The 27427-nt window shown below is 56.6% G+C and overlaps 1 protein-coding gene across 1 annotated transcript in view; it reads left to right on the top strand.

Annotated features, from left to right (window-relative positions):
* Positions 1-1537: 1537 nt before the first annotated feature.
* The window catches only part of KCNH6 (potassium voltage-gated channel subfamily H member 6), a 44235-nt gene continuing 18345 nt past the window's right edge, over positions 1538-27427 (top strand). The window contains exons 1-4 of the mRNA XM_054396545.1: positions 1538-1613; positions 5035-5265; positions 14705-14860; positions 25607-25716. Of these exons, the coding sequence (XP_054252520.1) occupies positions 1538-1613; positions 5035-5265; positions 14705-14860; positions 25607-25716 (573 nt within the window). The remainder of the gene's footprint in view (positions 1614-5034; positions 5266-14704; positions 14861-25606; positions 25717-27427) is intronic.

Here is a 27427-nt window from a genome sequence, read left to right as displayed (position 1 = left end):
CGGGAGAGGCCCCGCCCGGCTCGCGGCACCCGGTACCCCTGGACCCCCTGGGATCCCCCGAGACACTGCGGACCCTCCCGGGACCCCGCCGGGACCCCTGGGGCTCACCCCGAGAACACCCGGACTTCCTCACCAGCATCCCCAACCTCCCCAACCCTGTACCCCATCTTCTTCCCCTTGCACCCCCTACCTGACCCCCGGCACTTACCGGCACCCTCTCCTCTACTGCTCCCCTGCACCCCCTCCTCCTCGTCCCGCACCCTTCAGCACCCTTTCCTCTGCTTCTGCAGTGCTTCACCCACAGATGTAATCCTTCAAATCCCTGCACCCACTGGCACCCCCTCCTCTGCCTCTGCACCTCTGCGTCTCCTCCTCCGCCCCTGTACACCACCCCACCCCCTCATCCCCTGCACATTAGCACCACCTGCACGCCCCTCTCCTCCACCCACCGCCCCCTGCACACCGGCATCCCCACCTCTGCCACCCCCGGCACTCCAGCGCCCTCCATCACCCGCTCCTCCAGCATCCCTTGCAGCCCATCATCACCTTCCTTCATCACCCCCAGCTCCCAGCACCCCCTGCACCTTCTCCTCCAGCACCCCTTCCTCCATCACCCCCTTCTCCAGCACCACAGCACCTTCACCTGAACTCCCAGAACCCGCCCCCTTTCCTCCTGTCCCAGCATCCTAATCTTCCAGCACCCCCTGTCCCAGCACCTCAGGAACCCCACCTCCACCTCCCCCAACCCCAGTACCTTCTGTCCCAACACCCACAGAACTCCACCCCCCCCTAGCGCCAGCACCCCTTACCCCAGCCCCCCAAAGTCTCTCACCTCCATCCTCTTCATCATCTCCTGCCCTAACACCCCACCTCCACCCGCCATTATCCCTTTCCCCAGCCCCCCAAAGCCCCCACTTTCAGCTCCCCAGCACCCACCTGCTCCCCACCCCGCACTCTTCCCCGGAGCATCCCCAGTTTGCGGGGCCGGTGCCCGGCGGTGTCGAGCGGCTGCCAGTGCCGCGCGATGCCAAAGGGTACTGGGGAGACCCGGGTAGCACCGGGGGGATACCAGGGAGACCCGGGGGAGTGCCGGGGAGGGTACCAACTACCCGTCCTGCAGCTGTTGCTGCTGACAGCTGCTCCCCCGGGCCGGGGCAGCGGTGACTAAGCACTTTGGGGATTTCTACTCTTATTATTTTATTCCATTATTTTCTCCCCCTTTCAAGCGGGTCCTCCCACCCTCCCCTTCCCCCCTCCCCCCTTCTCCCCTTCACCCCTCCCATCCATTCTCGTCCTCCCCGGCCGCCCCCGCCCGGAGCCGGGCGCGGCAGGGCGGGCGGAGGGGTTCCCCCTTCCGGCCACCGGGAGCATGGGAGCCCCGGGCCGGCTCTTCTCCAGAGCTCGGCCAGCCCTGGGGTGAGGCGGAGCGGGGCCGTGCCGTGCCGGGCCGTACCGAGCCACTCCGAGGCCGGGCCGCGCTCCTCGCCGCCCCCGCGGGAAGTTCCGCGGTTCCCGTGGCGCGCAGGGCGGCGGAGCGATGCCGGTACGCCGGGGCCATGTGGCCCCCCAAAACACCTACCTGGACACCATCATCCGCAAATTTGAAGGGCAAAGTAAGTATCGCACCCCCGGCCCCCCTCCCGCACCACCACCACCCCCCCGGGTCGTCCCTCAACTTCGGGGCACAGCGGGGAGCGGGGGAGCGAGGGGGGGACAGGCGGGAGGGCAGAGGGGAGACACCCGGAAATTGTCCCTGGGGAGATGAAAGCACCCCTGTGACCTCCCGGCGTGGGGGTGAGGTGGGGAGAGCGGTAGGCGACACTCGGCAGTGTCCCCGCGCGTATTTATAGACAGGGTGACACAAGGGGGACGAGCGATCTCAGTGTGGTGGTCCCCCGGGGCTGGGGACGCCGCAGCTCCCCGTGCTGGAAGGGGGTCCCCGGGGGCGTCCCGGCTGGCAGGGCTGAGGTGAGGGGTGCCCGCCAGTCGGGCTCGCCGCCTGTTTGCCTTCAACTCCGCTCTGCTCGTCGGCAGCCGTCCCTGGTGAGCCGTTGCCATTTGCTGTTGCTCCCAGTAATCCCTTTATATGAATTTTTTGGGGCTGGTTTTCGTGTCCAATCCAGCCGAGAGTTCCTGCGCATCCCGGAGCGCTGGGGTTTGCCTGCGGCTGGGTGGGGGCCGCGGGGAGGAGGTGGCGGGGGCTCTGCGCCCACTCTCCGGGCACCCCGGTGAGGCTGGGTCCCCACTGTGCGGATGGGGACGAGGGGATGGCAATGAGGGACTGGGGACTCGTCAAAAGCTGTTCTTGAGGGTCTGCCATGGGGTGCTGAGCTGTGCACCCCGCACCATTCCGGCTCCCTGTGATTTTTTTAATTGGGCTGAGTTTGCCGAGTGGGCAAACGTCCCTGTCACTGCCCTCCCTGCCAGCTCTGCGCTGCCTGCCCTGGCGGTGAGTGACGTGACCCTGGGGACGGAAAGCGAGAAAAACTGTCCCTGGTTCATATCAGTCCCTGCTGGGAAGCGGCGGCTGGGGAGCAGCGGGGGCAGGCAGCGATGTGCGCCAGCGGGGAAGCAGCCAAGGCCCCTCGGCCCTGCCCGCTCCCTGCCCACGCTCTGCCCGCCATGTCGGGCACCAGCTGGGCTCTGCCAAAACATCACCCGCGTTCCCCCGTGGTGTGACAGGTGTTGGGAGACACCAAACCAGCCCCCCCCTGCCCCCCCGTTCACATCGCTGCCACAATTCATGTGTCCTGCCCTGCTCGTGGGTGTCTTCACCCCCCCTCCCTGCAGCTGCACCCAGTGAATCCCCACTGGAGCTGGAGGGGCTCAGAGCTTCTCTCCCAGGGCTGGTGCAGAGCCCTGATACCATGGGGCAAGGGCAAACCTGCAAGTGAGGGCAGGGCAGAAAGCAAACTTGGGGTGAAAATACCCCCAAAAGAGACCTAGTTCTGAAGCTCCTTCCTATCCCAGCCTTGGCCACATCCCCTGTGCCCCACACAGCTCCATCACCTGCCAGCCCCCTAAATCCTCTCCTGCACCAGCCCAGCCTGGATCCACCCCACAGGGCCAGCACTGGATGGGGAAATGCTCTTTGCAGTTGGGGAGCACACCCTGGGAGTGGGGCTTTAGGGGAAGTTCCCCTCCTTGTACCTCCTTCCAGTTGGCAGAGCCGTTCAGATAGAGAAGGATTGGGAAGGGGGAACTGCGAAATGTTTGGCTGTGGTGGTTTGTGCTGTTTGCAGCACCAGCACCAGTTTTAGCCCTGCATGGCAGAGGAAAGGAGCCAGAGTGGGAATCCCCCCACAAAGGGCCACCACAGGGTGGGATAAAGCAGGAGACCTCAGTGCAGAATCCCTGGGGGCACTGCTTTTATTGAGAGGCCTCCTCCAGAACTGGAACTCTGAAGGTGACATTGGAGACATGCTGGGGAGGGGTCTCCCTACCCCACTGGGCCTCAGTGCTGAGTGCTGCAGCCCTGTGGAGGTTTCTCCTGTGTTGGGGTGAAATTCCCTGAGAGATTGGAGCACATTGGGGCTCTGGAGCACACAGGCTGCAGATGCCATTCCTGGGTAATCCAGGAGATTAATTGGGGTCTGGGCTGGGAAGCAGCCTCCAAATGGACCCTCTGCTCTGACCTGGCTCCAGTTCCAGCCTGGAACAGATGCCAGACTATGAGGGAGATGCTGTTGGGTAGGGCACAGCATTCATCACATCAGCATTTGCAGCCCCCTTCACATCTCAGCACCCTGGCCCAGTGAGGAGACAGAGGGTCCTCCCCAGCACCCCCTAATCTCTTTAAATAAATAAAAAATGAAACCAAATCCAATATCTAGGCTGGATGCCCCCCAGGATAAGGATGGAAGTGGCTCCATCTGGGCTGGACATGTGGTGGGAGCCATACACCTCAGCAAGACAGCAAGTCTGGCCCCAGCCCAGCCCAGGTGGCTGTGCCTCAGTTTCCCCTTTCATCCACCTGAGCCCTTTTCTTCTTGAGCACAGCAGCCACGCAGCCCAGTGGGTCTGGGTTTCAGCTTCAGCCCCAGGGCACAATTATCCCATAAAACATTAGGAGGATCATTAGTGTGACAGGTTTCACCCAGCTTTCCATGCAGCCAACCCTCACACTCACTCCTCCCCTTGCCCCTTGCCTGACTTCTGTCAAATCTGAGCAAGGGTGGGAAGTCTCGGAGATAACTCAGGTCCCTGATAAGCTCGTGGGGAGGGAGGGACGCTGCAGCTCTTCCCTCTGCCTGCAGTGCTGCCTGGGGACAGATTGCCCATGTCTTAGACAGCAGCAAGTCCTCACATGCAAGTGGTGAGGTGTTGAGGCTGCGCTGGTTGGTCCACCCCAGCAGAAACTGCCTTTACCTGAGACCCCTCCTTGCCCCATGGTCACTGATTCACATAAAATTGGGGTAACTTTCTCTCTGAAGAGCAAGGCAGCACCTGGGCTGGTGTGGGCTGGCCCCAGCTGTCCTCTCCCAGACCTCTCACCATTGTCCCCAGAGAGCTTGTCCCTGCAGAAGTCCCATGGTGGGTGGCATCAAAAAGCTCAAGCACCCCTCATCCACTCAGGCTGTCCTCTGTCCCTGCTGGTCACAGAATCTCTCTGGAGAAGGAGACTCCAGAACCTCTCTAGGCAGCCTGCTCCAGGGCTCCAGCATCCTCACACCAAAGAATTTTCTCTTCCTGGTCAGATGGAATCTCATGGGTTCCAGTTTGTGCCCATTGTCCCTTGTCCTGTCACTGGACACCACTGAAGAGTCTGGCCCCATCTTCTTGCCCCCCACCCTTTAGCTCTTGCTGAGCATTGCTCAGATCCCCTCTGGGGCTGCTCTTCTCCAAGCTCAACAGCCCCAGGGCTCTCAGCCTTTGCTCCTCACAGAGATGTTCCAGGCACCACAGCATCTTTGTAGCCTCAGCTGAACTCCCTCCAGTAGTTCCCTGTCTCTCTTGAACTGGGGAGCCCAGAACTGGACAGAGGACTCCCTACACCCTCCACACTAAGCCTTATGCTCTCCTGCCTCTCCACAGACCGCAAGTTCCTCATTGCCAATGCCCAGATGGAGAACTGTGCCATCATCTACTGCAACGATGGCTTCTGCGAGATGTTTGGCTACTCCCGCATGGAGGTGATGCAGCAACCCTGCACCTGCGACTTCCTCACCGGCCCCGACACCACCAAGAGCTCCATTGCACAGCTCACCCAGGCCCTGCTTGGCTCCGAGGAGTGCAAGCTCGAGATCCTCTACTACCGCAAAGACAGTAAGAGTCGCTTTTTGGGGTGACTTGGTGGTGGGAGGTGTCACCTGCCTGGGGTTTAGGCTGTTGGAAGCTGGTGGTGGAAGGTGAAGTGGATGCACCAAGATTGTGCCAAGACTCAAGGTTTTGCTGAGGGAAGTCCATGGTGGCTCCTGATGGGATGGGGCAGGTGGCTTCCTGCTGTGATGGGGCACTGGGAGCATTGGGACCTCATGTGATGGAATCCTGAACAACCTGATCTAGTTAAAGATGTCCTTGGTCACTGCAGGGGGCTTGGACCAGATGACCCTTGAGGGTCCCTTCCAACCTGATGCCTTCTATGATTCTATGAGCCTAAGATTTGAGAATGAATTAGTTCACAAGCCCTTGGTGATGGCTCAGAGCTCCTGGGGCATGCAGTGGGATCCCTGCATCATGGACAAGGATTCCATGGGATGCCCACAGAGGAGCAGGCTGGGACCTGGGTCTCCCAGTCTGTGCTCCGAGATGAGATGACAAAGCTCTTCTCTTCTCTGCCAAACTCGGGTGCAGGCAACAGCCTCGGGGCCACCTTTGCAGTGAGCAGGATGTGGCTGTGCGTGCACAGATGGAATTATGCTAAGATGAAAATGAAGCTTTGATGGAAAATACTGGTGATTAGTTCTAATGCTGCAGCAAGTTAAATAAATATTTAGTGCCTGATGCTGCTGAAGCCAGCAGCACCCAGTGCTGCCAGGGGCAGGGGAATGCAGGTTGGATGCTTGCTAAAGGTTAAAAATCTGAAGTTTCCTCTTTTTTTCAACCTGTGGAGCGTTGCCATTGCTTGAGATGGTATCGATGGGGGCTTGGCTTAAGCAAGGGGCTGCACCCTGCTGCTGACAGCTCCTGGGCTGGCAGGATGGAGGAGAAACAACTGGAGGCAAAGGCAAGGAGAAGGCACGAGCCCTGGCTCCCAGCCCAGCACCCTATCTCTGGGGCTGGGACGTGGGTGTCCTGGCCTCCCTCCCAGACCCTATCTTCTGGCTGGCATCCAGGTGCCAGCGTATCGGCCGCAGCAGTTATCCGCTGGCAGCCTCCCTGCGTGTTGACTGGCACGGTTCAGTCAGCAGGGCTGGACCCTGTGTGGTGACAGGATCAAACTGCTCACCAGCTGCATTTCCTGGATGATTCTGCTCCCAGTCTCACAGAGGGTCCCAGTTGAGACTCTTCCCCACAGGGCCAGTCCTGGGTGAAGCAGGGTTGGGCAACAATGCCAGGGCTGGGCTGCGGGTGCCCCCTTGGCTGCTGTGGTTTCCAGGGGGCTGGCTGGAGCCCAGCACAGCCCAAGAGGCATGAGGAGACATGAGCACAGGCTGTACCCCTGCTCCTATCCCAATGCCAACGCATGGCCATGGCAAAGACAGCCTGTGCAGCCCTGTTCCCCTCCCTCAGGATAGTTTCCCTGTCAATCTCTGGAGACTGCTCGGTTGGGAACTTGATCCAGCACTGTCCTTTCTTCCTTGAAGCCTTTCTGACAGGCTTGTGGGATGCTCAGTGTTCTCCTTGGAGCCCTGTTCTTTCTCTAGGCCACAGGAAACTCTCAGCATAGTTCTGCGCTGCTTTCTTATATTTTTTTTTTTTACTATTATTTTATTATTGACACAAAAAAAAAAAAGAGAGAAGGAGAAGGAAAAAAAATAAAAAGAAACAAAACCACACACACACTCACAAAAAGAAAAGCCCAGAAGCAAGCCCTTCATGTCTATTTTTAAACCCCAGCCCCACCAGCACTATGCTTCCCAATTGTTTCCCCCCAGCACTCTGCCTGCGGCCGCTCAGCCCATTATAAATGGGTCTTATCGGGGAAGAAAAGGCCTTTTGCTTTAGAGGGAGCTGCTGCTTAATTAGCCAGCAGAGGCTGGGAACCTGCCTGTCCTCCTTTTCATACCCGCGGCTCCAATCTCCAGCCTCGACCTGCTGTTTATGACTGCGGTACTCCCAGCTCTGCAGCTCGCCGGGGTGCTTCCTGCCTTTTCTGCTTGCCACAGACAGTATCAGACCCCAAACCTGCCTCTGGGTGCCTTACCCGGCGGGGCTGAGGTGGGATGGATGGAGGGAGGTGGGAAAAAGGGGCAGCCATGGGTGTCAGGGCAGCCTGAGAGCAAGCAGGATGCTGTGTGCTGGGGTGATGCGTGTCCCTGGGGACAGCCTTGCTGCTCTGTCCTTGCCTGGACACCCATGATGTCATTAGCTAATATAAAAGGAGCCATGGGTGCCAACCAAGTCCAGTTAAAATCATAGAATGGGTTGGGTCAGAAGGGACCTTGAAGATCATCTAGTTCCAACCCCCCACCATGGGCAGGGACACCTCCCACTAGATCAGGTTGCTCAAGACCTCTTCCAGCCTGGCCTTGAACACCTCCACGGAGGGAGCATCCACAACCTCCCTGGGCAAGCTGTTCCAGTGTCTCCCCACCCTCACTGTTAAGGGAAGATGGGACTAGCCCAGCAAGGGCAAGTTCTTCCTCCCAGCCATGGCAGCCCCAAAAAGGTCTTGGAAAGAGGAGAGAGCCCAGTCATGGCGCATGTGGGCTCTAATCCCCTGCTCAAAGCAGGGAGATCAGTGAAAAGTTAATTTCCTTACAAGATGCTGCACAGCTGGAGTTGCCCCAGCCAGGGGGGTCACTATCGGATCAGCTCCTGCCAGGGCAAGGAGCAGCCACAGCCACCAGCCCTAGAGACACATCGCTGAGCCGAGAGCCCTTCAGCATCCCTTGGGGCCAGCGCTGAGAGGCTGGTGGGGTTCAGCTCCAGCCAGGGTTGGTTTTGTTTCCCTTCAACATGATCTGGTTAAAGATGTCCCTGCTCACTGCAGGGGGGTTGGACAAGATGACCTTCAAGGGTCCCTTCCAACCCGATGCAGTCTGTGATTCTAGATGCTTTGCAGTGAAGCCACCAGCAAGAGTCTCCAGGGTCCCCAAAGCAGGGCCAGTGGCCACAGGTGCTGGGCACCACAGCTCTGGCACGGCCCAAGCAGCAGCAGCTGGCAGCACCCTCTGCCTCTTAATCTGCATGAGTGTGATGTTTATGAATATGAAAGGGGAGATGCAGGGCCAGGAGAGCTGGAGCAGCTGGTGGGGCAGCCACTGCCTGCAGCCCCAACCCCTCCATCCCTGTCCCCTCTGGTCACTTCCAGCAGGAGCTATTTGTGCCAGTCCCCTGGGACCAGGGGATTAGGGACCAGATCAGCCCAGCAAACTTGTTATACTGGTGCTGTATACTGGGGTTTTCCCTGGAGGGAGGTTGCAGAATAATTGGGACACCTGGTGTCACCCAGGATGTCACCCCACAGCTCCCCAGGGGATGCTGAGTGGGTAGATGTGGGGCTGGCAGCCAGACAGGCATGGGCTGTAGGGTGTCACTGCACCCAAAGGGGGCAGGGGAACTCATGTGACATGTGCCCATCCATGGCACAGCAATCACCTCTGCAACAGCTGCTGCCAGGAAGCCCTGGCCAAGGCAGGCAGGGATGGATCCAGCCAAGATTTCTCCATACAGCTTTATAAACAGCACTGTGTGACATACCCAGCGGGCTCACTGGGATCAGGAGGGCAAATCCCACTGGCAGCTGCTGTATCCTGGCACCACGGGGCTGGAGGCTTGTGTCAGCAGCTCCAGGGAGCCTCTGCTGCTGCCCCATGGGGTGGAAAAGGCAGGACAGAGGGGACCTCCTGGGTGGCAGAGGAGCAAGGAGGCACAGCCAGCTGACAAAACCCCAACCCCAACTTGAGCTCTTTGCTTGTACAGAAACACAGGGTTTGAGCCAAGCTGGGGCTGTTTGCACTGAGTTTCTTGAAGGGTCAGGCTCAGCAGAGCTGGGCTGTGACCTCGGGAAGGGGACAGACACCATGGCCCAGCTCCCAGATGGGGACTTTGTAAACATTCTGCCTCGAAAGGACAGCACTGTGGGACGGAGATCCCATGCTGAGGAGCCAATCCTGCTGTCCTCAGCATGGCTGCACTGCAGCTCTGGCCACTCTTGTTGCCCTGGCTCTGCCCCAGGGATGGTGCCATCAGGGCACAAGTCTGGAATAGGAACACTTGCCATCCTCTGCTGCTCCTCAGATGCTTTGTGCTTGTACCAGATGTCCCACGAACAGAAGGACAGGCCCAGAGCATCCCCAGGGATGCTTCCCAGGAAGCTTTTCCTGAAATTCCTGCCCTGTCAGGGCCCTGAGTTCCCACTCCAAACCTTCCATCCCCATCCTCACTGGCTGCTGCATCCCCAGAGGGAGGTGGCCCCATGCACCAGACTTGGCAGAATTAGATGGTGGTTGGACTCAACAATCTTGAGGATCTTTTTCAACTGAGGTGATGCTGTGACTCTGTGAATCTGTGTGCCATGGGGACAGGACCTTGGAGATGGCTGGACAGCCCTGAGAAGCACTGTCAGCCCCACACTAAGCTGGACTAAGTCCTGTGGCCACTGGGGACCTAACAAGCAAAGACCATGGGCTGGGATGTGGTCACTCACTCTGCTTGCAGCGGAGGTTAATCTGCATTTTGTAAAACTCCTGTGTTGGTCCTGGAGCCCCTTTGGCTTCTGGAGATTGGAGCATCCTCCCACCTGCACCCTAAAATATCCCACTGGGCTTGGAAGCATCCTCAGCCTGCCCAGTGTTCCTGGTTTTCCTCCCGGGCTGCTGCTCCTGAGCTGTGAGCTCCCTGCTAAGCTCACAGAGATCCCTGCTCTTCATCACCGTGCGGGGGGCAACCTCCATCCCGCAGCGTTACTTAATAAGGTCATTGGAGCAGTTCAGGGGTTGCTGCAAGGAGCAGTTCTGCTGCTCTGGTGTCACAGCAGGTTTCAGCCTCCTGATGCACCATTTGGGTGCAGGGAAAGGGGCTAGTGCAGACCCCGTGGGGCACATCCCCTCTCTGTGCAGGGGGATGCAAGCCCCTCTCCCCAGTACCCCTCCCTCACCCCAGCCCCCGGGGGTGATCCATCTCCCATGGGCTCAGCCCCCACCTCCATCCTTTTCCATCCCATCTCAAGGATTTGCTTTAGAGCCTCCCAGGAATCTGCGCTTCCCTTTGAAGTTTCTACCACACCCTGACACTGATTTATCCCCCAGATGGCAGCAAGGCTCATCCCTGCCCAGCATCTCCCTGGGCGTGCCAGCCAGCCCCAGAGCACAGCTCCATCCCCATCACTGTCCCTTGTCCCCTCCATGCCCTTCCCAGCCCCTCTCCTCTCCGTTATATAATGCCACTATAGATTTAGCCACTCTGCCATGAGACCCTGCAGATTAAATCTCCCTGCTGGGGGGAGGGAAGGCCTCAGTAAGAGCTCCCAGGGCAGATTAATAGCTGCTTTTTTAATATTCATAACAATACTGGGTTGTGTCCGGCTCTCGGAAACCCCCATGTCCTGTTGATTAGTTTAATACTGATGATACCCACAAATGCATTAACCACCCGTGGCCATGGAGGATAAGAGGGCTGGGAAGGGAGGGAGGGCTCCCAACAATGACATTTTTTTAATGTTATTAAGTGCTTGCTTTTATCAAGGTCAGAAGCCAAGGTGGGTCAGAAAGCGCAAGCCTCCGAGCGCTAGGCTTTGGGGAAGGTGATTTGGAGAAAATCAAACCCAGTCCAGTTGTTCTTCCCACTCCTGCAAATCTGTCACATGGGGTGGAGGACTCTCCAAAAATGTGTTCAGTTTTGGGCCCCTCACTCCAGGAGGGACACTGAGGGGCTGGAGTGGGTCCAGAGAAGGACAACGAAGCTGGGGAAGGGTCTGGAGAATAAGGCTGGTGAAGAACAGCTGAGGGAACTGAGGTTGTTTAGTCTGGAGAAAAGGTGGCAGAGGGGAGACCTCATTGCTCTCTCCAGCTCCCTGAAAGGAGGTTGGAGTGAGGTGGGGGTTGGTCTCTTCTCCCTAGTGTCAAGTGACAGAACAAGAGGAAATGGCCTGAAATTGCACCAAAGGAGGTTTAGGTTGGACATGAGGAACAATTTCTTTGCTGCAAGAGTGGTCAGGGATTGGAACAGGCTGCCCAGAAAGGTGATGGAGTGACCATCCCTGGAGGTGTTCAAGAAACCTGTGGGCATGGCACTTGGGGACATGGTTTAATGGCCATGGTGGTGTTGGGTCAATGGTTGGACTCTTAGAGGTCTTTTCCAACCTTAATGATTCTGTTCTATGATTCTATAAAAGCAGCATCCCTCCTGCTGAGCCCTTCCCTCAGCCCCTGGGCTGGGTCTCAGCCCGGGTGGGTGCACAGGCAGCCCCACAGCAGAGTGCAGGCAGGTTGTGAATGCCCCCAGGGCTCCTCCAGGAGATCATTTGGCGGCTGGTTAAAATTAGATGGATGGAGACAGATTAGCTGAACAGCTGAAGGGGAGAGCTGGGCAGATGGATGGGGACAGTCGATCAAGGAACGAGGATGGGAGCGCAAGGCTGGGGTCCCTCCTGGGGACAGCTCAGCCCACCAGTGCCACAGTGGGCCTGGGGGCCTGTTTTCTGGGGGGCAAGGATGGGGAGGCTCAGCATTCAGCAGAGCCCAGGCTGGCTTGCCACAGGGACAGTGAGTCAGGAGCCTCCCAACTGCATCCTCTGCACAGAACTAGGAGTACCCCAAACCACAGCTGCTCAGACACCTCAAATCCCGAGGCACTGTCCTGTGTTTAGGCCAGGCTTAAGGAAACCAGCACCCCAAATCACAGCTGCCCAGAGACCCCAAATCCCAGGCCACTTCCCTGTCCTTGGGCCAGGCTCCCACCCCCAGCCCCAGTGCTCCATCACCCCCCGGGCATGTAGGACTTTTGGGGTAATTCTTCTGGTTCTGAAGGGTTCCACACCCCAATTAACTTTGGATCAGCCCTGAACTGGCCAGGCAGCTGGATCAGATGATTGTTGTAGGTCCCTTCCAACAGAAACAGTCGGTTCTGTTTAATTTCAGAAAGGATCAGGAGGGGGCTTGTAGCAGCCTGGGCCAGGGCTGCTCAAGGCTCAGCACCTCCCAGATTTGGGGGATCAAACCAAGCACCAGCTGCCTCCCAAACCCAGCACCAGCCATCTCCCAGCTGTTCCTTATATCACTCCAACTGGATGTAACTGTGCCTAGTTTTCAGCTGTTCAGCACAGGCTCTGGGATTAACCCTTTCCATGCACCACAAGGCCTGCCAGGATTTGGCCCCCATGAGACCTCCAGCTCTGAGGCTGGAGAAGCTTATGAAGGAAAAGTGAAGCAAAGGGATGCAGCAGGACAGTGCATGTGAGCCAGGATCAGGCCATTTGGATCCAGGCTTCCTGGTCCAGTGGGGAAACAAGGAGCTGATGGCTGACTATGCCAATGAACCCTGCTGGGTTGGAGGTCCCTGGGAAGTTGGTGGTGCTTCCAAATCAACTGTGGGGAAAAACAAACAAACAAACAAACAAACCCACCTCATTTTAAAACACAAGGGAGTAGAAAAGATCCAGTGCCAGCAGGTATGACACATGAGGGGAGTTGGCACACCCTTGCACATCCCCTGCACACACCATGCCAGCTTCAGCATCCCAGGGATGACACCACATCATCCCTCTGGGCATGTGCCACCATAGCATCACACAGGACATGTGGCATCACCTAAAGGGCACCACTCACCTTGTAGATCCCTCAGAATCCTGACAAGAGGAGGGCAGAGGGCTCATTTTCCATCCCCGCTGGCTCCGCACATCCCTTTATCTGCTGAAAATCCCCCCCCAGCTTGCAGGTTTAAGTGGATTTCCTCTCCCTGCGGTGAACAAGGATGAAAGAAAGAAAGAAAGAAAGAATCCCAGCTGCTGGGCCCTTTAAACGGATTTCACCCTATCCATTTCTTTCCCCTTCTTGTGGCTGTGTGTGTGTGGCTCTGTGTGTGTGTGCACATCCCTGACGTCACGGCAGATTTTGAAGTTGCCCGATGCTGGCCATCTGCTCCTGATTATAGGAGGCCCTGAGCTCCTTAAAATTATACACAGAGAGGCTGACCTCCCCCTCCTGATCAGAGCCTGGCCATGGAGAGAGCAGGAGAGCCCTGGATCGGGCAGCATCACATCCCTGCCAGAGCTGCTAATCCCTGGTCATCAGAGCGTGGGGAACACAAAACCTGCCCTGGAAGGAGGTCTCTTTGCCCTGGACCATTGTTTGCTCTTTGCTCCATCGTTTCCAGGAGGTTTGGGGTAGAAGCACCCAAAGTGGGGGAGCTGCCAGAGTGGCTGCAGCTCCCACCAGTGCCACCAAAGCAGCAGCTCAAGGAACAGACCCATGGTGCTTATAACTTCAAGGAGGATTTTGGAAGGATTTTCAGGGAATAAAGCTGGCAAGGGCAGTGGGAACCCCCTCCCCCTGCACCCTCCACTTGCTGCTGTGGGTGAGGTCTGTAGGTATTTTTGGGTGCCTCTAATTGCAAGCTTGTGCCTGGCTGCTGGCACAAGCATAGTCTTTGGGTTGATCTGGCATCCATCAGGCAAATCCATATGGCTGTGGTTGCAGTCATCCCCATACCCCCCTCACTCCCAGGACACAGAACCAGTCCTTATCACCCCCTGTGCCTCAGTTTCCCCATGCATACAAATATCTAAAGGGTGGAGGTCATGAGGATGGGGCTGGGCTCTTCTCAGTGGTATCCAGTGACAAGGGGCAATGGGCACAAACTGGAACCCAGGAGGTTCCATCTGACCAGAAGGAGAAAGTTCTTTGTTAGGGTGCTGGAGCCCTGGAGCAGGATGCCCAGAGAGGTTGTGGAATCTCCTTCTCTCAAGAAACTCCAACCCCACCTGGACATTGTGATCCTGGGCAAGTTGCTGTGGGTGCCCTGCTTTAGCAGGGAGCTTGGACTTAATCTCCAGAGGTCCTTTACAACCCATTCTATGGAAGGAGTGAGACGAAGCTGTGTCTGATAGTTCCAAGCCAGTTCCTCTAGGAAATGTCCTTGGGGACCTTCTCAGCAATCCCACCACAGCCTGCTGCCCAGGCTGGGGCACACCATCGAGCTCACCCTCACTGCCTTTATCCAGGACATGAGATGGCTGAAGTCAATCCTCCAAACCAGCCTGGTGATTGCAGGGCGATTAGCTAGGGCGTGATTACAAGCAGCATGCTTAATGAGGTTAAACCACTACCTGGGACTGCCTGAGTTCTTAATTACCTGCTCTTTAATTGCTGCTCTCAAGTATGTTAATATAAATGAGTGTCTGGGACAGAAAAAAAAAAAAAAAGGCAAGATGTGAGCTGTGTGAGCTGGGCTGCTGCAGAGAGATGGCTCTTTCCCAGGGCTCAGAGTCACTTCCCAGTCCTCCACTCCCCATCAGCAGGGTTGCACCCATCAAAGTGCTTCAGAAAAAAAACCCAAACAAACACTTTTCTGCCTCCAAAGTGGTTTGTGCTGGGGAAGTGGGTGGGTGGTGGGCAGAGCCCCCTGTGCAGCACCCCCTGAGCCTGTCTCTGCTCGGCAGCTTCGTGTTTCCGCTGCCTGGTGGACGTGGTGCCGGTGAAGAACGAGGAAGGCGTCGTCATCATGTTCATCCTCAACTTCGAGGACCTGGCACAAGTCATGGCCAAGACGGGGGGCCGGAGCCTGCACCGGCGCCTGTCGCAGAACTTTAAAGGAGGTTGGTGCCACTGGGGACTGTGGGGATGGTGGGAGGCCAACACAGCATCCTCGGGGCTGTTCCCACCCCGTGGCTGTCTCAGGAGCTCGTGGGGGCTGAAGGATGCACCCACGGCAGGGCAGTGTCCTGCAGCGTGGGGCTGAGCACCATGGGGCACCCAGGGGCAGAGGTTTGTGTCTCTGCACAGCACTGCCAGCTTGCCCAGGGACTGATCCAGCCAAACACTGGGACTGGGTGAAAAGCTGTTGGAGCTGTGGCCCACACATGGCCCCTCATGTGCACACCCACACTCAGCTGGGGACAGGGCTGGGGATAGCCCCCACTGTGTGGAATGGTGGATTTGTAAGGTGCCATGGAGCCCCTCAGTGCCCCCTCAGCCTTGCTGCCTCCTTGCCAGATTTAATGCTGGAACCTCATGTTGGATGAGGCAGGAGGTGCTGGTGTGGGACAGGACCTGTGTGTGGAGTCACCATGAGGGGCAAGGGACATTTGGCGTCACCAATGGCATGGCTGTGCAGTGGGGACATCCCTCCATGTGAATGGCACAAGAATGGTTGTGCTGGGATGGCTCAGAGCCTGTCCTGGCTTTGGGCTGTTCCCAGCTGTCCCAGGCTCATGTGGGGCTTTTGGAGGCAGTGGAAAATTCAAATTCCCTTTTTTGGGAAGGCTGGATCAAAGGGAAGCCGTAGTGAGGCTCTCAAGGGGATGTGGATATGCAGGGTTGTAGATGTTAAACATGACCACTGGAAGGAGAGCTGCAGCTTCTCAATACCCTCCTGCTCTTGGGTCCTTGGCGCCAATCCCCCGTATCTTAGTCAGGAAATGATCCCACACCTGTCCCCACACAAACACTCCCTGGAGATGTGGGAAACTATAGGGAGGCTTTGGGCAGGCCTCAAAGTAAGGCTGTGGGAGCAGCCTGGGTCTGTTCCCCCATGAGGTGGGACACACCAGGGACCAGGACCAGAGCCAAGGGGCAAGGTCACAGCAGGGACTGATGGGGACCCTCCATGCTGCCCATTGCATGGGTGCAGCAATGTGAGTCTAGCACATGCACACTGGGTGCAGCAGTGTGAGCCTAGCACATGCACACTGGGTGCAGCAGTGTGAGTCTAGCACATACACACTGGGTGCAGCAGTGTGAGCCTAGCACATGCACACTGGGTGCAGCAGTGTGAGTCTAGCACATGCATACTGGGTGCAGCAGTGTGAGCCTAGCACATTCACACTGGGTGCAGCAGTGTGAGCCTAGCACATGCACACTGGGTGCAGCAGTGTGAGTCTAGCACATGCACACTGGGTGCAGCAGTGTGAGCCTAGCACATACACACTGGGTGCAGCAGTGTGAGTCTAGCACATTCACACTGGGTGCAGCAGGGTGAGCCTAGCACATGCACACTGGGTGCAGCAATGTGAGCCTAGCACATTCACACTGGGTGCAGCAGTGTGAGCCTAGCACATCACACTGGGTGCAGCAGTGTGAGCCTAGCACATTCACACTGGGTGCAGCAGAGTGAGTCTAGCACATGCACACTGGGTGCAGCAGTGTGAGCCTAGCACATGCACACTGGGTGCAGCAGTGTGAGCCTAGCACATGCACACTGGGTGCAGCAGTGTGAGCCTAGCATATGCACACTGGGTGCAGCAGTGTGAGCCTAGCACATGCACACTGGGTGCAGCAGTGTGAGCCTAGCACATTCACACTGGGTGCAGCAGTGTGAGCCTAGCACATGCACACTGGGTGCAGCAATGTGAGTCTAGCACATTCACACTGGGTGCAGCAGTGTGAACCTAGCACATGCACACTGGGTGCAGCAGTGTGAGCCTAGCACATGCACACTGGGTGCAGCAGTGTGAGTCTAGCACATACACACTGGGTGCAGCAGTGTGAGCCTAGCACATTCACACTGGGTGCAGCAGTGTGAGCCTAGCACACGCACACTGGGTGCAGCAGTGTGAGTCTAGCACACGCACACTGGGTGCAGCAGTGTGAGCCTAGCACATGCACACTGGGTGCAGCAGTGTGAGTCCATCACTTTCACACTGGGTGCAGCAGTGTGAGCCTAGCACATGCACACTGGGTGCAGCAGTGTGAGTCTAGCACATACACACTGGGTGCAGCAGTGTGAGTCCATCACTTTCACACTGGGTGCAGCAGTGTGAGTCCAGTACCCTCACACTGGGTGCAGCAGGGTGAGCCTAGCACATGCACACTGGGTGCAGCAGTGTGAGTCCATCACTTTCACACTGGGTGCAGCAGTGTGAGCCTAGCACATGCACACTGGGTGCAGCAGTGTGAGTCTAGCACATACACACTGGGTGCAGCAGTGTGAGCCTAGCACATGCACACTGGGTGCAGCAATGTGAGTCTAGCACATGCACACTGGGTGCAGCAGTGTGAGTCTAGCACATGCACACTGGGTGCAGCAGTGTGAGTCTAGCACATTCACACTGGGTGCAGCAGTTTGAGCCTAGCACATGCACACTGGGTGCAGCAATGTGAGTCTAGCACATTCACACTGGGTGCAGCAGTGTGAACCTAGCACATGCACACTGGGTGCAGCAGTGTGAGCCTAGCACATTCACACTGGGTGCAGCAGTGTGAACCTAGCACATGCACACTGGGTGCAGCAGTGTGAGTCTAGCACATTCACACTGGGTGCAGCAGTGTGAGTCTAGCACATGCACACTGGGTGCAGCAGTGTGAGCCTAGCATATGCACACTGGGTGCAGCAGTGTGAGCCTAGCACATGCACACTGGGTGCAGCAGTGTGAGCCTAGCATATGCACACTGGGTGCAGCAGTGTGAACCTAGCACATGCACACTGGGTGCAGCAGTGTGAGCCTAGCACATTCACACTGGGTGCAGCAGTGTGAGCCTAGCACATGCACACTGGGTGCAGCAATGTGAGTCTAGCACATTCACACTGGGTGCAGCAGTGTGAACCTAGCACATGCACACTGGGTGCAGCAGTGTGAGCCTAGCACATGCACACTGGGTGCAGCAGTGTGAGTCTAGCACATACACACTGGGTGCAGCAGTGTGAGCCTAGCACATTCACACTGGGTGCAGCAGTGTGAGCCTAGCACACGCACACTGGGTGCAGCAGTGTGAGTCTAGCACACGCACACTGGGTGCAGCAGTGTGAGCCTAGCACATGCACACTGGGTGCAGCAGTGTGAGTCTAGCACATTCACACTGGGTGCAGCAGTGTGAGTCTAGCACATGCACACTGGGTGCAGAAGTGTGAGTCCATCACTTTCACACTGGGTGCAGCAGTGTGAGCCTAGCACATGCACACTGGGTGCAGCAGTGTGAGTCTAGCACATACACACTGGGTGCAGCAGTGTGAGTCCATCACTTTCACACTGGGTGCAGCAGTGTGAGTCCAGTACCCTCACACTGGGTGCAGCAGGGTGAGCCTAGCACATGCACACTGGGTGCAGCAGTGTGAGTCTAGCACATACACACTGGGTGCAGCAGTGTGAGCCTAGCACATGCACACTGGGTGCAGCAATGTGAGTCTAGCACATGCACACTGGGTGCAGCAGTGTGAGTCTAGCACATTCACACTGGGTGCAGCAGTGTGAGCCTAGCACATGCACACTGGGTGCAGCAGTGTGAGTCTAGCACATACACACTGGGTGCAGCAGTGTGAGCCTAGCACATGCACACTGGGTGCAGCAGTGTGAGTCCATCACTTTCACACTGGGTGCAGCAGTGTGAGTCTAGCACATTCACACTGGGTGCAGCAGTGTGAGCCTAGCACATGCACACTGGGTGCAGCAGTGTGAGTCTAGCACATGCACACTGGGTGCAGCAGTGTGAGTCTAGCACATTCACACTGGGTGCAGCAGTGTGAGTCTAGCACATGCACACTGGGTGCAGAAGTGTGAGTCCATCACTTTCACACTGGGTGCAGCAGTGTGAGTCTAGCACATGCACACTGGGTGCAGCAGTGTGAGTCCATCACTTTCACACTGGGTGCAGCAGTGTGAGTCTAGCACATGCACACTGGGTGCAGCAGTGTGAGTCTAGCACATGCACACTGGGAGCAGCAGTGTGAGTCTAGCACATACACACTGGGTGCAGCAGTGTGAGCCTAGCACATGCACACTGGGTGCAGCAGTGTGAGTCCATCACTTTCACACTGGGTGCAGCAGTGTGAGTCTAGCACATGCACACTGGGTGCAGCAGAGTGAGTCTAGCACATTCACATTGGGTGCAGCAGTGTGAGCCTAGCACATGCACACTGGGTGCAGCAGTGTGAGCCTAGCACATGCACACTGGGTGCAGCAGTGTGAGTCTAGCACATGCACACTGGGTGCAGCAGTGTGAGTCTAGCACATTCACACTGGGTGCAGCAGTGTGAGTCTAGCACATGCACACTGGGTGCAGAAGTGTGAGTCCATCACTTTCACACTGGGTGCAGCAGTGTGAGCCTAGCACATGCACACTGGGTGCAGCAGTGTGAGCCTAGCACATTCACACTGGGTGCAGCAGAGTGAGTCTAGCACATGCACACCTGGTGCAGCAGTGTGAGCCTAGCACATTCACACTGGGTGCAGCAGTGTGAGCCTAGCACACGCACACTGGGTGCAGCAGTGTGAGTCTAGCACATGCACACTGGGTGCAGCAGTGTGAGCCTAGCACACGCACACTGGGTGCAGCAGTGTGAGCGTAGCACATACACACTGGGTGCAGCAGTGTGAGCCTAGCACATGCACACTGGGTGCAGCAGTGTGAGCCTAGCACATACACACTGGGTGCAGCAGTGTGAGCCTAGCACATGCACACTGGGTGCAGCAGTGTGAGCCTAGCACACGCACACTGGGTGCAGCAGTGTGAGCCTAGCACATTCACACTGGGTGCAGCAGAGTGAGCCTAGCACATTCACACTGGGTGCAGCAGTGTGAGCCTAGCACACGCACACTGGGTGCAGCAGTGTGAGCCTAGCACATACACACTGGGTGCAGCAGTGTGAGCCTAGCACACGCACACTGGGTGCAGCAGTGTGAGCCTAGCACATTCACACTGGGTGCAGCAGAGTGAGACTAGCACATGCACACTGGGTGCAGAAGTGTGAGTCCATCACTTTCACACTGGGTGCAGCAATGTGAGCCTAGCACATGCACACTGGGTGCAGCAGTGTGAGCCTAGCACATTCACACTGGGTGCAGCAGTGTGAGTCTAGCACATTCACACTGGGTGCAGCAGTGTGAGCCTAGCACATTCACACTGGGTGCAGCAGTGTGAACCTAGCACATGCACACTGGGTGCAGCAGTGTGAGCCTAGCACATTCACACTGGGTGCAGCAGTGTGAGTCTAGCACATTCACACTGGGTGCAGCAGTGTGAGTCTAGCACATGCACACTGGGTGCAGCAGTGTGAGTCTAGCACATTCACACTGGGTGCAGCAGTGTGAGCCTAGCACATTCACACTGGGTGCAGCAGTGTGAACCTAGCACATTCACACTGGGTGCAGCAGTGTGAGCCTAGCACATTCACACTGGGTGCAGCAGTGTGAGCCTAGCACACGCACACTGGGTGCAGCAGTGTGAGCCTAGCACACGCACACTGGGTGCAGCAGTGTGAGCCTAGCACATTCACACTGGGTGCAGCAGTGTGAGCCTAGCACATTCACACTGGGTGCAGCAGAGTGAGCCTAGCACATTCACACTGGGTGCAGCAGTGTGAGCCTAGCACACGCACACTGGGTGCAGCAGTGTGAGCCTAGCACATTCACACTGGGTGCAGCAGAGTGAGCCTAGCACACGCACACTGGGTGCAGCAGTGTGAGCCTAGCACACGCACACTGGGTGCAGCAGTGTGAGCCTAGCACATGCACACTGGGTGCAGCAGTGTGAGTCTAGCACATTCACACTGGGTGCAGCAGTTTGAGCCTAGCACATTCACACTGGGTGCAGCAGTGTGAGTCTAGCACATTCACACTGGGTGCAGCAGTGTGAACCTAGCACATGCACACTGGGTGCAGCAGTGTGAGCCTAGCACATTCACACTGGGTGCAGCAGTGTGAGTCTAGCACATTCACACTGGGTGCAGCAGTGTGAGTCTAGCACATGCACACTGGGTGCAGCAGTGTGAGTCTAGCACATTCACACTGGGTGCAGCAGTGTGAGTCTAGCACATGCACACTGGGTGCAGAAGTGTGAGTCCATCACTTTCACACTGGGTGCAGCAGTGTGAGCCTAGCACATGCACACTGGGTGCAGCAGTGTGAGCCTAGCACATTCACACTGGGTGCAGCAGAGTGAGTCTAGCACATGCACACCTGGTGCAGCAGTGTGAGCCTAGCACATGCACACTGGGTGCAGCAGTGTGAGCCTAGCACATTCACACTGGGTGCAGCAGTGTGAGCCTAGCACATTCACACTGGGTGCAGCAGTGTGAGCCTAGCACACGCACACTGGGTGCAGCAGTGTGAGTCTAGCACATGCACACTGGGTGCAGCAGTGTGAGCCTAGCACACGCACACTGGGTGCAGCAGTGTGAGCGTAGCACATACACACTGGGTGCAGCAGTGTGAGTCTAGCACATACACACTGGGTGCAGCAGTGTGAGCCTAGCACATGCACACTGGGTGCAGCAGTGTGAGCCTAGCACATACACACTGGGTGCAGCAGTGTGAGCCTAGCACATGCACACTGGGTGCAGCAGTGTGAGCCTAGCACACGCACACTGGGTGCAGCAGTGTGAGCCTAGCACATTCACACTGGGTGCAGCAGAGTGAGCCTAGCACATTCACACTGGGTGCAGCAGTGTGAGCCTAGCACACGCACACTGGGTGCAGCAGTGTGAGCCTAGCACATACACACTGGGTGCAGCAGTGTGAGCCTAGCACACGCACACTGGGTGCAGCAGTGTGAGCCTAGCACATTCACACTGGGTTCAGCAGTGTGAGCCTAGCACATTCACACTGGGTGCAGCAGAGTGAGCCTAGCACATTCACACTGGGTGCAGCAGTGTGAGCCTAGCACACGCACACTGGGTGCAGCAGTGTGAGCCTAGCACATTCACACTGGGTGCAGCAGAGTGAGACTAGCACATGCACACTGGGTGCAGAAGTGTGAGTCCATCACTTTCACACTGGGTGCAGCAATGTGAGCCTAGCACATGCACACTGGGTGCAGCAGTGTGAGCCTAGCACATTCACACTGGGTGCAGCAGTGTGAGTCTAGCACATTCACACTGGGTGCAGCAGTGTGAGCCTAGCACATTCACACTGGGTGCAGCAGTGTGAACCTAGCACATGCACACTGGGTGCAGCAGTGTGAGCCTAGCACATTCACACTGGGTGCAGCAGTGTGAGTCTAGCACATTCACACTGGGTGCAGCAGTGTGAGTCTAGCACATGCACACTGGGTGCAGCAGTGTGAGTCTAGCACATTCACACTGGGTGCAGCAGTGTGAGCCTAGCACATTCACACTGGGTGCAGCAGTGTGAACCTAGCACATTCACACTGGGTGCAGCAGTGTGAGCCTAGCACATTCACACTGGGTGCAGCAGTGTGAGCCTAGCACACGCACACTGGGTGCAGCAGTGTGAGCCTAGCACATTCACACTGGGTGCAGCAGTGTGAGCCTAGCACATTCACACTGGGTGCAGCAGAGTGAGCCTAGCACATTCACACTGGGTGCAGCAGTGTGAGCCTAGCACACGCACACTGGGTGCAGCAGTGTGAGCCTAGCACATTCACACTGGGTGCAGCAGAGTGAGCCTAGCACATGCACACTGGGTGCAGCAGTGTGAGCCTAGCACACGCACACTGGGTGCAGCAGTGTGAGCCTAGCACATGCACACTGGGTGCAGCAGTGTGAGTCTAGCACATTCACACTGGGTGCAGCAGTGTGAGCCTAGCACATTCACACTGGGTGCAGCAGTGTGAGTCTAGCACATTCACACTGGGTGCAGCAGTGTGAACCTAGCACATGCACACTGGGTGCAGCAGTGTGAGCCTAGCACATTCACACTGGGTGCAGCAGTGTGAGTCTAGCACATTCACACTGGGTGCAGCAGTGTGAGTCTAGCACATGCACACTGGGTGCAGCAGTGTGAGTCTAGCACATTCACACTGGGTGCAGCAGTGTGAGTCTAGCACATTCACACTGGGTGCAGCAGTGTGAGCCTAGCACATTCACACTGGGTGCAGCAGAGTGAGTCTAGCACATGCACACTGGGTGCAGCAGTGTGAGCCTAGCACATTCACACTGGGTGCAGCAGTGTGAGCCTAGCACATTCACACTGGGTGCAGCAGAGTGAGTCTAGCACACGCACACTGGGTGCAGCAGTGTGAGCCTAGCACATTCACACTGGGTGCAGCAGAGTGAGTCTAGCACATTCACACTGGGTGCAGCAGTGTGAGCCTAGCACATTCACACTGGGTGCAGCAGTGTGAGTCTAGCACATTCACACTGGGTGCAGCAGTGTGAGCCTAGCACATGCACACTGGGTGCAGCAGTGTGAGCCTAGCACATTCACACTGGGTGCAGCAGTGTGAGCCTAGCACATGCACACTGCATGCATCGCTGCATCCTGCAGCCATTACAGGATTTGTGTGCATGGCTGCAGGCACCAGTGAGGAGCTCTGCATGGGGATGGGTTTCATACACCCTCAGGTCACACATGCACACAAGGCACTTATGGACATGTGTGTGGATGTGCATGCAACCTGTGCTTGTGCTCTGGGGTCTCTGGAGGGGTAAGAGCTCTGGGTTTGGTGTATTGCTTTAGTACCAATCAGCCTCCATCCACTGACTGCTGAGGAAATAAGACAGCAGGAGGAAGTTCTTACAATGAGAGTGGTCAGATAGATACTGGAGTAGGTTGTCCAGAGAGCTGGTTGAGTCCCCATCCCTGAAGACATTCAAGGCCAAACTTGATGGGGCCCTGAGCAACCTGATCTAGTTGGAGATGTCCCTGCTGACTGCAGGGACGTTGGACAATATGACCTCTGAGGCTCCCTTCCAGGCCAATGCAGCAATCTGTGAATCTGTGATTCTAAGAAACCCTCGATTTCAGCACCAGTGTTGTTCTGCAGCCCCCTCAGGTCCTAGCATGATGCATCCATACCCCAGTCCACTCCAAGATGTACCTTTGGCTGCAGAAGGCACCCAAATAAAAAGGGGACCTATTGCTTTCCTGGAGACTGGGGATTGGAAACTGGGGATTGGAGACTGAAGATTGAAGATTGGAGATTGGAGACTGGAGATTGAGATAGGAGATTGGAGACTGGAGATCGGAGACTGAAGATTGGAGATAGGAGACTGGAGACTGGAGACTGAATATTGGAGATAGGAGACTGGAGACTTGAGATTGGAGGTTGAGGATTGGAGATTAGGTATTGAAGACTGGAGACTGGGAACTGGAGTTTGGAGATTGGGAACTGGAGATTGGAAAATGGAGTTTGGGGATTGAAGATTGGAGACTGGAGACTGGAAATTGGAGATTGGAGCTTGTGCTGCACATCCAAAGGAGTGGTGCTCAGGTTTCCCACTCCAGTGCTGGGGTGTGTGGAAGGGCCAGAGCTGCTGGCACCAGCCCAGGTCGGTCTCTCATGCTTGGATTTTCTGACTCAGTCTTTAATGACCTGGCTGCAGGCAGCTGCGCTGCTGGTCGCTGGCTCACTGGGTGCAGGGGAAGGTGGCTGCTTTGCTTCTTCCAGCTGAAAAGCTGCTCTGGGCAGTGGAGATAAGCTGATCAGGGGGAGCCCATGCAGGTCCCCCATTAGCAGGGGCATTTTTGGGGAGCTGGGCAGGTTGGAAGCCTGCCCAAGAAGCTCAGTGGCATGTCAGGGCTCAGCAAATCCTGCCAAAACATCTCCTCAGTGTGCTGCTTCTTCCCAGAGGACAGTTCCTTTGTGGAGCTTGTGTTGTGTCCCAGGATTAGGCCACTTTTGGTCCAGATAGTGAGTACAACTGGTGCTGCTAGGGGTCAGATGAACCCAGGGCTGACCTGGGTCCCAAGGCTGCAGGGTGCAAGGCTGGCTGCTCACACTAGCCCTGTCATAGCTGGTGACCACAGGCTCCTCCACAAACCAGCTCTAGAAGATAGGCAACTTTATGCTGGGTGTCACAGCCAGGAGCATTGGGTCCCACTGTGGACACTGCCAGTTCCTCTCCACATCTGGACCCTTCCTCTCCTTCAACCTCTTTCACAGCTGCCTGCAGCCCTGGCTGCCCTTGCCCCCATCTCAGTCTCCAGCAAGTTGGAGCTAATGATGGCAGCAAAAGACTCCTCCTCTTTAGTCCAGCATCCTTCACTTAAAATCCAGAATGACTCCAGGAACAAACTTGCTAGAACTATATTTTTTTAATGCTTGATAATTTACCATCTCTTTTGTGTGTTTTTCTTTCTTCCAAGTCCCGCCAAGGAGATTTAGAGGCTCAATTTCCTCCAGGTCCAAATCCCTTAAGTGGCTTTAACATCTTTAATGGCCTTAGGGATGCTCTGCACCTTTCCCATCTTGCATCTGTGGTTGTAGGGAACTCTCCTCCAGCCCAGTGGTGTTTTCTGCCAGCTCAGGGTCTGCCTCGATGCTGCTGTGATGTGATGGCACAGGAGCAGCAAGTGTGTTGGAGGAGGAAAGGACAAACGTCCCCTGAAGCCACCCCAAATTCTCCAAGGCCTCTTCCCCTGCCAGTGCCCAGCCCTGTCTCTCTCCAGCCGTCACGTGCAGCTAGGTTACATCTGTCTCTCTTGTGTTTTGTTTTTCTTTCTAACAAGGTCAAGGTAGGACTTTGAAGTTTAGTCTCCCGTCCCTGCGGCGACTCAAAATCCAGCGGAAATCTCTGCCCACCAGTGAGTTTGATGGAGTAGCCATTGACTATGGAAAGGTAACCGCAGCCTTTGTCTGATATCAGCCCATCAGGCCAGGTCCCAGCGCTCCTCTGCTCTCCCTGTCCTGCTCTCCCTTGGCTGCTGTGGCTCGGGATGTATCCGGTGGTAGAGGCTCCATTGCTGGCTCAGTGCTGAGCACTGGCCCCAGTGAGGGCTGGCTGTGAGCGGCGGTGCTTTGGTGGCATGGGACAGAGCTAGATGGTGCTGCTCAGCGGGGTCAACCCAGCGTGGCACATGCCATGGCTCAAGAGGGGAGCAGGAGATGTGCCAAGCCAGCACTGCTGCCAAGCTGGGAGGAAGGTCTTGCTCAATAGTGCAAGTTGTCTGGGATGGTGGAGCTCCAGAGAGTCGTCCTTGCCCCAAAGAGGGGATGTGCTGGTGACTGCAGGAGACTTGGAGCAAAGGACTTGCAGGGACTTGCAGGCAAAGCTTAGAAGGGCACATTTTCCCCTACTGCCCTGGCAGAGCAGACAGCTCTGGCATGGTGCTTCAGCAAAGACCGTGCTCTCCATGATGGATGCTGTCACTGCTGACACAGTGAGATAGGAAAAGTGTTGGTGCAACCTCTTTAGAGATGGCTGTTCTTGGTGGCTTCCTGATTGTCCAAGTACCTCTTGGCAAAGAAGTGTTCTCTGAGCTGCTGCAGCTTGAGGCACAGGGCTGTGGGCAGGAGGCTTTTGCTCTGCTAATGCTTCCCTGGGTGTCAGGTTCTCGCTGTGCTGGGTGTACCCAGGCAGCCTGGATAGAGCTGCTTCCCAAAATTACAACTCTGATAAGGTGAAAAGTGCCTGTCTGGTGAAAGCTGCCTGTCTTCTCAGAGGTCATGCTTGTGGCAAGCTGAAGGCATCTGGGTACATTGCTCCTACAGACAGCAGCACTGCCAAAGGCTCTGGGTACACCCAGGTGGATGCTGCATGGTGCGCTGCAATGTTTCAGAGGTGCACGCATGGAAGATGTGCACTGAGGACATCCTGATGAGCCCCCTGGTCCAAGCTGAGGCAGCTCAGGAGATGTAAGGGCAGCCTGCAGCCAGCCCCTCTAGGCACCCTATCCTAAAACCTACAACAAGGTCCCTAGAGATGGTGAGAAGTGCCACAACGTGTCACCAAAATCCCAGTTCCCCCCATGGGTATGATGGGGGTGGGCACGGACCTACAGGTTTCTGGCCCAGAAGGTGGTTGCTTTATGCATCCCATTGCAGAAGTCATTAAAGGCTGGAAACTCTTTGGGCCTCCAGGGGAAATGGTCTAGCAATGGCCAAGGGAGCAGTGCTGTAGGAGTGGGAGGAGAAGACCACATATGGTCAAATGTGCAAGCCCAGCAGCAACCACAGTGCTTCATGGTACAGAGCCCAACCTCCCCCATAGACCCCAGCAAAGGATCCTGGGCACTGACCCACAGCGGGGTCCTGAGATCTTGCAACAGGTGAGGGAAGGGCAGATGCAGTGATGGGACTTAGGGACACCTTGGACAGGTGCATGGCAAGGCAGATACTCCAGGCAAGTCCATCCCTTGGATGTCCTCTTCTCTTCTTGCTCTGGCCTGCTTCCCAGCTGTGCAGCATCGCCTTGCAAACCGCCCCGCAGCTGCCCAGCCTCCGGCAGGAGCTGGTAAGAGGTAGAAGCTGCCAAGTCCTGGAGGACTCAGTTGCCCCACCACAAAGAGTTCCTGGTCCCAGTTGGAGGTGATCTCAGGAACTGTGGCTCT

The sequence above is a fragment of the Indicator indicator genome, chromosome 37, assembly GCF_027791375.1.
Source record: "Indicator indicator isolate 239-I01 chromosome 37, UM_Iind_1.1, whole genome shotgun sequence".
Taxonomy (NCBI): Eukaryota; Metazoa; Chordata; class Aves; order Piciformes; family Indicatoridae; genus Indicator; species Indicator indicator.
Note: the sequence above shows the minus strand (reverse complement) of the source record. Positions and strands in the feature narration are given on the sequence as shown.